General features: G+C 48.0%; 1 protein-coding gene across 1 annotated transcript in view; it reads left to right on the forward strand.

Moving 5' to 3' along the window:
* The window catches only part of ccr7 (chemokine (C-C motif) receptor 7), an 89,275-nt gene that overhangs the window by 66,030 nt on the left and 7,021 nt on the right, over positions 1 to 16,224 (forward strand). The window contains exon 2 of the mRNA XM_070864624.1: positions 4,810 to 4,853. Within this exon, the coding sequence (XP_070720725.1) occupies positions 4,810 to 4,853 (44 nt within the window). The remainder of the gene's footprint in view (positions 1 to 4,809; positions 4,854 to 16,224) is intronic.

Here is a 16,224-nt window from a genome sequence, read left to right on the forward strand (position 1 = left end):
ACTCCACGTTGGAATCCCTGCAATCAGATTTCTGCCCCGGCACATCATTGAGACAGAAGCAGCCCGAATCAAAGTTACAGATGACATCCTCTGGGACTGTGGTAAACTATCTCTCCTCTCCCTTCTCCACTTCTCTGCAACCTTGGGCACAATTTGATGGGGCAAGGCGAAGGGGGATGGTAACGGGACAAGAAGCAAAAGATGGGACTCGAGGTGGTGTGAATGGGAATCATTACCCGCACCTGCTCCCTGAAAAAATCTGGGCCGAGGTTCTGGTTTGAAATTGTTGAACTCGATGTTGAGTCCAGAAGGCTGTAAAGTGCCTAAATGAAAGATGAGGTGCTGTTCCTCGAGCTTACGTTGAGCTTCATTGGAACAGTGTAGGAGGCCAAGGACGGAGAGGTCAGAGTGGGAGTGGGTGAAGAATTAAAGTGACAGGCGACCGGAAGCTCAGGGTCACACTTACGGACTGAACGGAGGTGTTCCGCTAAGCGGTCACCCAATCTACGCTTGGTCTCCCCAATGTAGAGGAGACCACACCGTGAACAGCGAATACAGTATACTAAATTGCAAGAAGTACAAGTAAATCGCTGTTTCACCTGGAAGGAGTATTTGGGGCCCTGGACAGTAGGAAGGGAGGAGGTAAAAGGGCAGGAGTTGCATCTAAAAGGGCTTGTCTGACATGTATTCCTGGAAGAGTTATAATTTTCTCCAGTTAAATATTGGGATGACTGAAGCCATTGTCTTCATTTACCGCCACAAACTCTGTTCCTTTGCCAGTGCCTCGATCCCTCTCGCTGGTCATTGTCTGAGGCTGAACCACATCGCTCACAACCTCGGTGTCCCATTTGACCCTGAGCTGAGCTACCGACCATATCTTCGCTCCATCACCAAGACCAACTATTCCCACCTCTGTAACATAGCCCGTCTCCACCCTGCCTCAGCTCCTCTGCTGCTAAACCCTCAACCATGCTTTTGTTACCTCCAGACTCAACCACCCATCATCCTGCCCGGCCTCCCATCTTCCATCCTCCCTAAACTTCAGCTCATCCAAACTCTGCTGCCCGTGTCCTAACTCACACCAAGTCCCGCTCACCCATCACCCCCTGTGCTCGCTGCCCCGTGTCCTAACTCGCACCATGTCCCGCTCATCCATCACCCCCTGTGCTCGCTGCCCCATGTCCTAACTTGCACCGAGTCCCACTCACCCATCACCCACTGTGCCCGCTGCCCCATGTCCTAACTTGCACCGAGTCCCACTCACCCATCACCCACTGTGCCCGCTGCCCCATGTCCTAACTTGCACCGAGTCCCACTCACCCATCACCCACTGTGCCCGCTGCCCCATGTCCTAACTTGCACCGAGTCCCACTCACCCATCACCCATTGTGCTCGCTGCCCCATGTCCTAACTTGCACTGAGTCCCGCTCACCCATCACCCGCTGTGCTCTCTGCCCGTGTCCTAACTTGCAGTACTGAGGGAGCCCCGCACTGTCGGAGGGACAGTACTGAGGGAGTGCCGCACTGTCGGAGGGGCAATAATGAGGGAGCGCCGCACTGTCGGAGGGGCGGTACTGAGGGAGCGCCGCACTGTCGGAGCTGCTATCTTTCAGATGAGACATTAAACCGAGGCCCCCGTCTGCTCTCTAAGGTGGATGTAAAAGATCCCACAGCACTATTTCGAAGAAGAGCAAGGGAGTTCTGCCCGGTATCCTGGCCAAATAGTTATCCCTTAATCAGCATCACTAAAACAGATTATGTTGCCATTTATTTAATTGCTGTTTGTGGGAGCTTACTATGTGCAAATTGGCTGCCACATTTCCTACATTCCAACAGTGACTACACTCCAAAAGTACCTCATTGGCTGTAAAGTGCCTTGGGACGGCCTGCAGATGTGACATGCGCTATATAAATGCAAGTTCTTTCTCTGCCTCTTTCTCAGTCTCTGTCTCACGGAGAGTTACCTCAGGGCTCCTCCCGATCCTCCGCTGAAGTTACGGCCGTCGATCGAGCGAGATTCCCAATGGTAGCCTCTCTCCCTGGCGATCCTCCTTCTCTCTCTTCTGCGCTTTAATCTTATTTTACCCAGTAAAGCAATTCGGAGTTTGCTGTCAGTGGGACTTTGTCCTGACGTAGTCTGTAACAATCAAGTGCACGTGTTATTTTGAGACATTCTATATCCCTCATGGTCTCAGTATGTTGCCGACTTTCCCTTTACAAAAGCTCCAGTTTAAACCTTCGCTGGGGGAGCCTGTGGAAAATGCTGCACTGGGAGTTTAGTGAAGTTGCTGCTTGTTCCCAGCTGCCGATCACACAGACTGGTTACTGTGTGGTTCCCCTCACTCACAATAACTCTGCCCGGTCACACAGCGGCTGGCTTCTTGTAGAACGATTATCAAAACAGTTTAACAAATCTTAATAACAAGACCATGACTTGTTTAAGACTATCTCAGTATGAGTGACAGAAAATGCGATTTGATAGAATGAGGAGGTCATTCGGCCCATCGTAGCTGTGCCGGATCTGTGACAGAGCGATCCAATCAGTCCCACTCCCCCTGCTCATTCCCTCACAGCCCGGCACAGTTTTCCCCTACAAGTATTTATCCAATTCCCGTTTGAATGTTACTATTGAATCTGCTCCCACCGCCCTTTCAGGCAGCGTGTTCCCGATCACAACAACTTGCTGTGTAAAGAATTGTTTCCTCGTGTTGCCTCTGCTCCTTTAGCCAATCACCTTAAATCTGTGTCTGGTCACCGATCCTCCCGCCACTGGGAACCATTTCTCCGCAGTTACTCAATGTTCTAATGAAGGACCCAACACCTAAAAAAAACAGATTATCTGGTCATTATCACATTGCTGTGTGTGGGAGCTTGCTGTGCACATATTGGCTGCTGCATTTCCCACATTACAACAGTGACAATACTCCAAAAGTACTTCATTGGCTGTAAAGCACTTTGAGGTGTCCAGTGGTCATGAAAGGCACTATAGAAATGCAAGTCTTTCTTTATGAAAAAGTGTCTTAAACTTTTACTTGTCTTGTGATGGGGAATCACAGCTGTCAGACATTGCAGGGGAATGGTGCATTGGTAATCAGACAATAAGGTTTGTAAAATGCAACCTTCTGATCCAAATCAGCATTAAATTCATGAAGAGGGACTAGAGAGCTTTGTGCCTCACCACTGATAGTTATCTCTCCTCTCTGTAACCTGCCACTTGTGCATGGAGGATGCTGTCAGATGATCAGTCCACACACTTTGACACTTCTTTTTGTGGCCCTGAACAGTCTGTTCATTCATGGTGGATCAGATAAGCAGCCAAACAGGAAGCACCTGCCCGTGAAGCTGATCTCGGCTCAGACACCTGCACATCTCTCTTCTAATGTTTGATTCACTTGTGGTCTAGGCAAGGGAACATTTTCACTTTTAGCACCAAGTGGTAGCCGAGGTCCAGTACAAGTAAAGCACCCCCAGGGCGGGGATAGGGACAAAGTGATTACGGCTGGTCTGTATCTCAACTACCATCCACCTGCCTTTTGTTTCCATAACCCTCGATACCCTCACCTAACAACAATCAGTCAATCTCAGCTTTCAAATCGTCAATTGCCCCCCGGCCTCAACAACTTTTTGGGGGAGAGAGTTCCAGGTTCCCACCACCCTGTGTGTGAAGAAACGCTTCCTGACATCACCCTGAATGGCCTGGCTCTAATTTTAAGGTTCTGACCTCTTGTTCTGGACTCCCCCACCAGAGGAAACAGTTTCTCTCTTTCTACCCTATCAACTCCTTTAATCATCTATATCATCAATTAAATCACTCAATAATCGTCTAAACTCAAGGGAATACCAGCCCAGTCTGTGTAACCTGTCCTCGGGGTTTAACCCTTTTAGCCCCGGTATCATTCCAGTGAATCTGGGCTGCCCCCCTCCGAGGCCGATATACCCTCCCTGAGGGGCACAGTTACTCCGGGTGGGGTCTGACCAGAGCTTCCTATAACTGCGACATCACTTCCTGCCCTTTATATTTCCGCTCCCTCGCGATGAAGGCCAACATTCCATCAGCCTTTTTGATTATTTTTGTACCTGGCCACGAACGTTGTGATTCCTGCACTTAGACCCCTAAATCTCTCGGCTCCCCCACAGTTTCCAGGGTCTCGCCATTGAGAAAATGCTCTGATCGATCTTTCTGGGGACCAAAGTGGGTGACCTCATGCCTGCCCACATTGACCTTCAGCTGACACAGTTTTGCCCATTGTCTTTGCACACATTTGTTTATTAGGTTGTATAACCGGACGGGGCGGGAGGTCAAGTGCCGAAGGGTCCAGGCATGCGTCCTTCATAGTTGGGAAGCCCACACCAAGCAGGGGCCCAGACAGGGGCCTAGCCCAGATAGGGGCGTAGCCCAGACAGGGGCCCGGTCCAGACAAAGGCCCAGACAGGAGCCGGCTCAGACAGGGGCCTAGCCCAGACAGGGGCCCGGCCCAGACATGGGCCCAGCCCAGACAGAGGCCCAGACAGGGGCCCAACCCAGACAGGAGCCCAGCTCAGACAGGGGCCAAGGTGGAGCAGGAGGCTGCACATCACAGGCAGACAGCTGGGCAAATCACAGTGAGATATTGTCATATGTAATTGGGACAAATCTGTTTCTGACCAAAAGCCCTTGATCATTTCATATTGTCCCAGAGACTCAAAGGGGAGGGGCTGCACTGCTGCCAGCCAATCCCAGGTCACAGGTGCATGGGCCATTTTATCAGCTTAGTGAAGAAGGTCTGACTGTCTATTAACCAATTTCTCTGTCTCTCTCTCTCTCGGCAGGTGCTCTTCATGACACCCTCCTCAGTCTGGGCCTGCTGTCTCAGGTAAGTCGCCAGTTTCTGTCGTTGTGTGTACAGTGACAGGTGAGCGGGTCCACGCACTGAGATACTGACTGACCCCAGTGAGCGTGTCCATACTGCAACAGTGTAGAGAGAGCTTTACTCTGTATCTAACCCCGTGCTGTATCTGCCCTGGGAGTGTTTGATGGGACAGTGTAGAGGGAGCTTTACTATGTATCTAACCCGTGCTGTACCTGCCCTAGGAGTGTTTAATGGGACAGTGTAGAGGGAGCTTTACTCTGTATTTAACCCCGTGCTGTACCTGCCCTGGGAGTGTTTAATGGGACAGTGTAGAGGGAGCTTTACTCTGTATCTAACCCGTGCTGTACCTGCCCTGGGAGTGTTTGATGGGACAGTGTAGAGGGAGCTTTATTCTGTATCTAACCCCGTGCTGTATCTGCCCTGGGAGTGTTTGATGGGACAGTTGTCTTATAATTAGGAGCATTATGTACAAGGTAAAGAAGGAGCGATAAATTAGCACGTGACACTGATTCGGCCACAGTTGGAGTGCCTCACTATAGAAAGGGCATTACAGCCACAGAGAGCGTTCGGGGCAGACTCCCCAGGGATGGGCAACTCTAGTTATAGAATTATAGATTCATAGAAAATTATGACACAGAAGGAGGCCATTCGGCCCATCGTGTCCGCGCCGGCCGACAAACAACTATCCAGCCTAATCCTACTTTCCAGCTCTTGGTCCATAAGTTTGTAGGTTATGGCATATCCATGTATCTTTTAAATGTGGTGAGGGTTTCTGCCTCTACCACCCTTTCAGGCCGTGAGTTCCAGACCCCCACCACCCTCTGGGTGAAGAAATGTTTCCTCATCTCCCCTCTAATCCTTCCACCAATTACTTTAAATCTATGTCCCCTGGTTATTTACCCCTCTGCTCAGGGAAATAGGTCCTTCCCATCCACTCTATCTAGACCCCTCATAATTTTATACACTTCAATTAGGTCTCCCCTCAGCCTCCTCTGTTCCAAATAAAAAACCCCAGCCGATCCAATCTTTCCTCATAGCTAAGATTCTCCAATCCAGGCAACATCATCCTAAATCTCCTCTGCACGCTTGCTAGTGTAATCACATCCTTCCTGTAATGCGGTGACCAGAACTGCACGCAGTACTCTAGCTGTGGCCTAACCAGTGCTCTATACAGTTCAAGCATAGCCTCCCTGCTCTTGTATTCTCTGCCTCGGCTAATAAAGGAATGCATTCTGTATGCCTTCTTAACCACCTTATCAACCTGGCCTGCTAACTTTAACAATCTGTGGTCCTGCACTCCAAGTTCCCTCTGGTCCTCCACACCTCAGTATCCTCCCATTTATTGTATATTCCCTTGCCTTGTTGCCCCTCCCCAAATGCATTACCTCACACTTTTCCGGGTTGAATTCCATTTTCCACTTTTCTGTCCAAGATATCCGTTCATCGATATCTTCCTGCAGTCTACAGCTTTCCTCCTCACTGTGAACCTCACGGCCAATTTTTGTATCATCTGCAAATTTCTTTATCATGCCCCCTACATTTAAGTCTAAATCATAAACATATACTACTGTCAGGTATGTACATGCTGTTTGTAGCCACCAGATGGTGTCATTTTTGGAGGCCACTGAGCAGCCACACTTGGTGCTGCTCTGGTATAAAAGGCCAGTCATTTTGAGAGTCAGGCACTTTGGGCTAAATAAAACAGAGCCAAGGTTGTACCTTGCTTAGTTAAACAGTTTGAACCTTTATTGCATACATAACATTTGGCGACGAGAATACAAGAACCTTTGTTTGCAAAATGAGCACGTTTGGATTTTTAGAGCGATTCGTTGAGGGAGAAAATTGGACAGACTTTGTGAGCCGTTTGAACCAGTACTTCGTGGCCAACAAACTGAAGGGAGTCGACGATGCAGATCAGCACTGGGCCGTGTTCCTCACTGTGTGCGGTTCAAAGATCTACGGTCTGATAAAGAATCTACTCATGCCCAGTGATCCAACATAGAAAACGTACGAAGAGCAGTGTACATTGATACGGGAGCACCTCAAGCCAGACAACGGCATCATCATCTCGAGATACAGGTTTTATACACACGTTCGATCAGAGGGCCAGATCGCGGCGGAATTCGTTGCCGACCTGAGACGTCTAGCGGGACCGTACAAGTTCGGGATGGTGTTGGCAGACAGGCTGCGGGACTTCTTTGTTATCGGTATCGACCACAAGGTGATCCTGCGCAAACTCCTGGCGGTGCAGGAGTTGGATTTAAAAAGGGCCATCCAGATCACGCAATCATGTATGATGGCGGACAGGAGACCAAAGAAAATAGCGGTGAAGAACCGAACCTCGGCAAGTACTGTAAATGCGATTGATTCGGCGTTCGGCAGAGCGACACATGGCAGGGCCTATCCGGCTGTGTTCGCGAAACCTGTGGCTGCCCAAAGTCCACCAGCGGGAATGTATCCGACTTCTCCGTGTTGGCGTTGTGGGGGAAATCATCGGCACCAACAGTGTCGATTTAAGCAATATAGTTGCAAAAGCTGAGAGTGGGGCATCTCCAGCGCAAGTGCCCACAGATGAGCAAGCGAGCTGCGACACACCACGTGGAGGATGAGAGTCAGACTAGCGCAGATCCGGATAAGCACTCCGGGATGCTAGAGGAGGAACTGTATGGATTGTATTCCTTCATAACCAAGAGTAAACCAATTATGATTAATGTGAAGTTTAACAGGATACCGGTATCGATGGAGCTGGGCACAGGGACGAGTCAATCGATCATGAACGAGAGGGCATTTTATAAACTGTGGTACACTAAGACTGTGAGGCCCAGGCTGAGCCCTGTTAATGCCAAGCTGCGCATGTACACCAAAGAACTGATAAAGGTGATTGGCAGTACACAAATTAATGTGTCTTACAACGGTGCGGTTCATGAGTTACCGCTGTGGATTGTTCCAGGCAATGGCCCAACGCTGCTCGGCAGGGGCTGGTTAGAGAAAACCATTTGCGACTGGAACGACGTAAAGGCATTGTCATCGGAGGAAGATACATGTGCCCAAGTATTGAGCAAGTTCCCCTCACTATTCGAATCGGGTATCAGCAACTTCACGGGAGCCAAGGTGCAGATCCACGTGGACACAGATACAAGATCCGTCCATCATAAAGCTCGGGCAGTGCCGTATATGATGAGGGAGAAGGTCGAAATCGAACTGGACAGACTCCAGCGTGAAGGGATCATATCACCGGTCGAATTTAATGAATGGGCCAGCCCCATTGTTCCTGTGCTGAAAAATGATGGCACAGTCAGAATCTATGGAGACTACAAGGCTACAATCAACAGAGTTTCGAAACAAGATCAATACCTGTTACCAAAGGCTGATGACTTGTTTGCGACGCTAGCCGGAGGGAAGTTGTTCACAAAACTGGACTTGATGTCGGCCTATATGACGCAGGAGTTGGTCGAAATGTCGAAGAGACTCACATGCATTAACACGCATAAAGGACTGTTTATTTACCACAGGTGCCCTTTCAGAATTCGCTCGGCTGCAGCAATATTCCAGAGGAATATGGAAAGTCTACTGAAGTCCGTTCCCAGAATCGCCGTGTTCCAAGATGACATCCTGATCACCGGTCGTGACTCCAAGGAACATCTGAACAACCTGGAAGAGGTTCTACTGCGTTTGGATAGAGTGAGACTCAGACTGAAATGCTCGAAGTGAGTCTTCATGGCACCGGAGGTCGAATTCCTCGGGAGAAAAATCACCGCTGATGGCATCAGACCTACTGACGTGAAAACCAAGGCCATCATGAATGCACCCAAGCCGCAGAATGTGACGGAGCTGCGTTCGTTCCTGGGTCTACTCAATTACTTCGTTAACTTCCTACCTAAATTGAGCACCTTACTTGAACCACTGCACATGCTATTGAGAAAAGGCAACAACTGGGTGTGGGGCGCATTGCAAGACAGCGCTTTTGAGAAAGCTACCAATCTGCTTTGTTCGAACAAGCTGCTGGTACATTATGACCCATGTAAACATTTAGTTTCGGCCTGTGATGCATCGTCATATGGAATTGGTTGTGTACTCCAACAAGCCAATGAGCCGGGGAAACTTCAACCTGTCGTGTATGCATCCAAAAGTTTGTCTAAAGCGGAACGAGCCTACAGCATGGTAGAAAAAGAAGCTTTAGCGTGTGTGTACGGTGTTAAAAAGATGCATCAATACCTGTTCGGTCTGAGGTTCGAATTAGAGACCGATCACAAGCCGCTCATTTCATTGTTTTCCAAGAGCAAAGGTATCAATATCAATGCTTCATCCCGCTTCCAAAGGTGGGCGCTAACATTATCTGCCTATGATTATGTCATTCGCCACAGACCTGGCACAGAGAAATTTGCCGATGCTTTGAGCCGGTTGCCGTTGCCCACACCAGAGGTGGAGACGCCACAACCGGCGGATCTAATGTTAATCATGGATGCTTTTGAAAGTGAAGGAATCCCTGTCACGGCTCAACAAGTTAAGACCCGGACCAGCCAGGACCCAATTTTATCGGTGGTAAAGAGTTGCATCCTCAAAGGGGATTGGTCTGCCATACCTAAGCAAATGTGCGAGGAGGCCAAACCGTACATTCGTCGCAAGGACGAACTGTCTATTCAAGCAGATTGCATATTGTGGGGCAATCGCATTGTAATGCCCAAGAAAGGGGGAGAGAAGTTCGTGCGTGAGTTACACAGCACACATCCTGGTATAGTGATGATAAAGGCCATTGCCAGGTCCCATGTATGGTGGCCAGGAATTGATTCGGAGCTGGAAGCATGCATGCATCAGTGCAACACATACATGCAGCTCAGCAAAGCACCAGCGGAATTGCTGTTGAGTCTGTGGTCGTGGCCATCCAAACCTTGGTCTAGGATCCATGTAGATTTTGCAGGTCCCTTCCTGGGCAAGATGTTTTTAGTGGTGGAGAATGCTTATTCGAAGTGGATAGAATGCATAATCATGTCATCCTGTATGTCCACGGCAACCATAGAGAATCTCAATGTCATGTTCGCGACACATGGTCTGGCTGACATAGTGGTGAGCAACAAAGGGTCGTGCTTCACCAGCCAGGAGTTTCAGGAGTTTGTGAAATTTAATGGCATAAACCATGTAAGGTCAGCACAGTTCAAGCCTGCATCCAATGGGCAAGCTTAACGTGCAGTACAAATTATCAAGCAAAGCATGAGGATAGTAAACCAAGGGTCACTGCAGACCCACTTGTCCTGCATACTGCTGAGTTACAAGACAAGACCCCACACACTCACAGGGGTCTCGCCTGCTGAACTCATGACAAAAAGAGGTCTTAAGACCAAGCTATCTCTGGTACACCCGGATTTAAATAATCATGTTGAATACAGAAGACAAAGTCAACAAGGATACCATGATCACACAACTGTGTCACGCGAGATTTCTGTTAATGATCCTGTATATGTGTTGAATTATGGTCCGGGTCCCAAATGGATCGCTGGTACGGTCATGGCCAACGAGGGCAACAGAGTATTTGTCATTAAGCTCAAGAATAGGCAAACTTGCAGGAAACACATGGATCAAACAAAGCTGAGGCACACAGACGAGCGTGAGCAGTCGGACGAAGAAACCGTCGATGACCAACCAACCTACCAGCAGCCTTTAGTGGACTCGAGGGTCATCAGTGAACCCGGAATTTCCATCACGGACCTGTTCAATAAAAATGGACTTGCAATTCCTGACATGGCCACTGCCACCCCCAACAAGTCAGTCATCCAGCCATCAGCCACAACAGACCCGCACACTCACCCAAGGCTGGAATCGAACTGAGATGGTCAACCCGGAAGCGCAAAGCACTGGACCGTCTCAACCTGTGAAAGACTGTGATAAGATCTCAGGGGGGGGGTATTGTTTTGTATGTACATGCTGTTTGTAGCCACCAGATGGCGTCACTGTTGGAGGCCACTGAGCAGCACGCACATGGTCCTGCTCTGGTATACAAGGCCAGCTATTTTGACAGTCAGGCACTTTGGGCCTAAATAAAGCAGAGCCAAGGTTGTACCTTGTTCAGTTAAACAGTACTCAGTTTGAACCTTTATTGCATACATAGCAACTTCAAAAAGGAGTAGACTTATGAGGAGAGACGTCAGATACTGGGACTGTTTGCACTGGAGCAGGGAAGGCGAGGAGGTTTACTGGAGGTTTTTGATGGAGGGAATTGTTACTAAGAGAGTGAGGGGAGAGTTTACACAGGGTTATTGGAGTAGGGAAGCCTTTGCTACAGATTCGGGCTCAGGCCGAGAGCCTGGCATCTTTGAAGGTAAAATTGGGTAAAGGTTTGAGGTGGAGGAAGACAGGGAGCTATGGGGAGGGGGAGGATCAGAATGGGATTGCTCGAGCAAAGACCAGCAAAGGCACGATGGGCCTCACATGCTGCAGGATGAAAACAGAAAGCCAATCCAGATTTCCTGATTTGCTGCACTGCGGGCTGAGGCTGGGCGGACAGTGAATGCAGTGCTTGGAGAGTTTCAGGTTAGTTATTGAACATTGTGCACAGTGTTAATTGTTGAGTGAGGCAGGATGTGGTGTAGATCGAGAGAGCTTCATACATTCCAGCACAGGCTGCGGCGGGGGTGGGGGGGTTGGTGGGGGGGGGGGGGGAGGGGGAGGAATGGGGGAGGGGATGAGGAGAGGAGGGGGAGGAATGGGGATGGGATGGGAGGGAAGGGGAGGAGAGGATCGGAGTGGGTTTCCTCCGCACTTAAACTGCGATATCAAACCAAAAATTCTCTGAATAAGGCTCTTCAAGCAAAGACTGGTTTCTTCCTGGCCTTCGCTGTGGTAAAGTCATGAATAATATCATCAAAATTTAATGACATTAAAAAAACTATTAAAAATGGTTTGTTTGGCACACATACCTGAATAGCCTGATAGTAAATAATGTTGTCGTTCTGATGACGTTATGAGGACCAATCCTGACCAGTTAATAAAACGAGCGGACGCCAAAGCCTCGTCCTGACATCGTTACATCAACGGCAACATTTCACATCGACAATGCCAGGCTAGGAAGTATTTTAGTGAATCAGTTTTCCCAAAGAAAACAGTATTGAGATGTCTATCTTGTCTCAAAAAGGACTTGACTTGAGAACACAAGTCAGAATAACATAATACAGGAAAAAGAGAGCAGCTATGAGTCACAAGTGCTTCTCAAAGCTTTTCTCCCCCAAAAAACACATGCAACATTCTAAAATAGACTTTCAGACTTAATTTGGAATATTCCTGTTTTTGTCCTCGTAGTTTCTAGTAGGATATCTCAGGATATCTATGGGGGATATCGAGGGGTATCTATGAGGGATATCGAGGGGTATCTATGGAGGATATCGAGAGGTATCTATCAAGGATATCTCGGGGAATCTATGGGGGATATCGAGGGGTATCTATGAGTGATATCTCGGGGTGTCTACGGGGGATATCTAAGGGTATCTATGGGGGATATCTTGGGGTATCTATGGGAGATATCTCGGGGTATCTCTGAGGGATATCTCAGAGTATCTATGGGGGATATCTCGGTGTATCTATGGGGGATATCTCGATGTATCTATGGGGGATATCGAGGGGTATCTATGGGGGATATCTAGGGGTATCTATGATGGATATCGAGGGGTATCTATGAGGGATATCTCGGGGTATCTATGAGGGATATCTAGGGATATCTATGAGGGATATCTCGGGGTTTCTATGAGGGATATCGAGGCGTATCTATGAGGGATATCGAGGGGTATCTATGAGGGATATCTCGGGGTATCTATGGGGGATATCTTGGGGTATCTATGAGGGATATTTTGGGGTATCTATGAGGGACATCTAGAGGTATCTATGAGGGATATCTCTGGGTACCTGAGGGCGCTATCTCGGGGTTTATATGAGGGATATCTCGGGGCATCTATGAGGGATTTCGAGGGGTATCTACGAGGGATATCTCGGGGTATCTATGGGGGATATCTAGGGATATCTATGAGGGATATCTCGGGGAGTCTATGAGGTATATCTATGAGGGATATCGAGGGGCATCTATGAGAGATATTGAGTGGTATCTATGAGTATGGGTGCAGGACATTCTGAAAAGCCAGTTGTCGTGGTGCACATTGGTACCAACGACATAGGTAAAAAAAGGGATGAGGTCCTACGAAACGAATTTAAGGAGCTAGGAGCTAAATTAAAAAGTAGGACCTCAAAAGTAGTAATCTCGGGATTGCTACTAGTGCCACGTGCTAGTCAGAGTAGGAATCGCAGGATAGCGCAGATGAATACGTGGCTTGAGCAGTGGTGCAGCAGGGAGGGATTCATATTCCTGGGGCATTGGAACCGGTTCTGGGGGAGGTGGGACCAGTACAAACCGGATGGTCTGCACCTGGGCAGGACCGGAACCAATGTCCTAGGGGGAGTGTTTGCTAGTGCTGTTGGGGAGGAGTTAAACTAATATGGCAGGGGGATGGGAACCAATGCAGGGAGACAGAGGGAGACAAAAAGGAGGCAAAAGCAAAAGACAGAAAGGAGATGAGAAAAAGTGGAGGGCAGAGAAACCCAAGGCAAAGAACAAAAAGGGCCACTGTACAGCAAAATTCTAAAAGGACAAAGGGTGTTAAAAAAACAAGCCTGAAGGCTTTGTGTCTTAATGCAAGGAGTATCCGCAATAAAGTGGATGAATTAACTGTGCAAATAGATGTTAACAAATATGATGTGATTGGGATTACGGAGACGTGGCTCCAGGATGATCAGGGCTGGGAACTCAACATCCAGGGGTATTCAACATTCAGGAAGGATAGAATAAAAGGAAAAGGAGGTGGGATAGCATTGCTGGTGAAAGAGGAGATTAATGCAATAGTTAGGAAGGACATTAGCTTGGATGATGTGGAATCTATATGGGTAGAGCTGCAGAACACCAAAGGGCAAAAAACGTTAGTGGGAGTTGTGTACAGACCTCCAAACAGTAGTAGTGATGTTGGGGAGGGTATCAAACAGGAAATTAGGGGTGCATGCAATAAAGGTGCAGCAGTTATAATGGATGACTTTAATATGCACATAGATTGGGCGAGCCAAACTGGAAGCAATACGATGGAGGAGGATTTTCTGGAGTGCATAAGGGATGGTTTTCTAGACCAATATGTCGAGGAACCAACTAGGGGGGAGGCCATCTTAGACTGGGTGTTGTGTAATGAGAGAGGATTAATTAGCAATCTCATTGTGCGAGGCCCCTTGGGGAAGAGTGATCATAATATGGTGGAATTCTGCATTAGGATGGAGAATGAAACAGTTAATTCAGAGACCATGGTCCAGAACTTAAAGAAGGGTAACTTTGAAGGTATGAGGCGTGAATTGGCTAGGATAGATTGGTGAATGATACTTAAGGGGTTGACTGTGGATGGGCAATGGCAGACATTTAGAGACAGCATGGATGAACTACAACAATTGTACATTCCTGTCTGGCGTAAAAATTAAAAAGGGAAGGTGGCTCAACCGTGGCTATCAAGGAAAATCAGGGATAGTATTAAAGCCAAGGAAGTGGCATACAAATTGGCCAGAAATAGCAGCGAACCCGGGGACTGGGAGAAATTTAGAACTCAGCGGAAGAGATCAAAGGGTTTGATTAGGGCAGGGAAAATGGAGTACGAGAAGAAGCTTGCAGGGAACATTAAGGCGGATTGCAAAAGTTTCTATAGGTATGTAAAGAGAAAAAGGTTGGTAAAGACAAACGTAGGTCCCCTGCAGTCAGAATCAGGGGAAGTCATAACGGGGAACAAAGAAATGGCAGACCAATTGAACAAGTACTTTGGTTCGGTATTCACTAAGGAGGACACCGACAACCTTCCGGATATAAAAGGGGTCAGAGGGTCTAGTAAGGAGGAGGAACTGAGGGAAATCTTTATTAGTCGGGGAATTGTGTTGGGAAAATTGATGGGATTGAAGGCCGATAAATCCCCAGGGCCTGATGGACTGCATCCCAGAGTACTTAAGGAGGTGGCCTTGGAAATAGCGGATGCATTGACAGTCATTTTCCAACATTCCATTGACTCTGGATCAGTTCCTATCGAGTGGAGGGTAGTCAATGTAACCCCACTTTTTAAAAAAGGAGGGAGAGAGAAAACAGGGAATTATAGACCGGTCAGCCTGACCTCAGTAGTGGGTAAAATGATGGAATCAATTATTAAGGATGTCATAGCAGTGCATTTGGAAAATGGTGACATGATAGGTCCAAGTCAGCATGGATTTATGAAAGGGAAATCATGCTTGACAAATCTTCTGGAATTTTTTGAGGATGTTTCCAGTAAAGTGGACAAGGGAGAACTAGTTGATGTGGTATATTTGGACTTTCAGAAGGCTTTCGACAAGGTCCCGCACAAGAGATTAATGTGCAAAGTTAAAGCACATGGGATTGGGGGTAGTGTGCTGACGTGGATTGAGAACTGGTTGTCAGACTGGAAGCAAAGAGTAGGAGTAAATGGGTACTTTTCAGAATGGCAGGCAGTGACTAGTGGGGTACCGTAAGGTTCTGTGCTGGGGCCCCAGCTGTTTACATTGTACATTAATGATTTAGACGAGGGGATTAAATGTAGTATCTCCAAATTTGCGGATGACACTAAGTTGGGTGGCAGTGTGAGCTGCGAGGAGGATGCTATGAGGCTGCAGAGTGACTTGGATAGGTTAGGTGAGTGGGCAAATGCATGGCAGATGAAGTATAATGTGGATAAATGTGAGGTTATCCACTTTGGTGGTAAAAACAGAGAGACAGACTATTATCTGAATGGTGACAGATTAGGAAAAGGGGAGGTGCAACGAGACCTGGGTGTCATGGTACATCAGTCATTGAAGGTTGGCATGCAGGTACAGCAGGCGGTTAAGAAAGCAAATGGCATGTTGGCCTTCATAGCGAGGGGATTTGAGTACAGGGGCAGGGAGGTGTTGCTACAGTTGTACAGGGCCTTGGTGAGGCCACACCTGGAGTATTGTGTACACTTTTGGTCTCCTAACTTGAGGAAGGACATTCTTGCTATTGAGGGAGTGCAGCGAATATTCACCAGACTGATTCCCGGGATGGTGGGACTGACCAATCAAGAAAGACTGGATCAACTGGGCTTGTATTCACTGGAATTCAGAAGAATGAGAGGGGACCTCATAGAAACGTTTAAAATTCTGACGGGTTTAGACAGGTTAGATGCAGGAAGAATGTTCCCAATGTTGGGGAAGTCTCAGGGGTCACAGTCTAAGGATAAGGGGTAAGCCATTTAGGACCGAGATGAGGAGAAACTTCTTCACCCAGAGAGTGGTGAACCTGTGGAATTATCTACCACAGAAAGTAGTTGAGGCCAATTCACTAAATATA

This window comes from Pristiophorus japonicus, chromosome 21 (assembly GCF_044704955.1).
Source record: "Pristiophorus japonicus isolate sPriJap1 chromosome 21, sPriJap1.hap1, whole genome shotgun sequence".
NCBI lineage: Eukaryota > Metazoa > Chordata > Chondrichthyes > Pristiophoridae > Pristiophorus > Pristiophorus japonicus.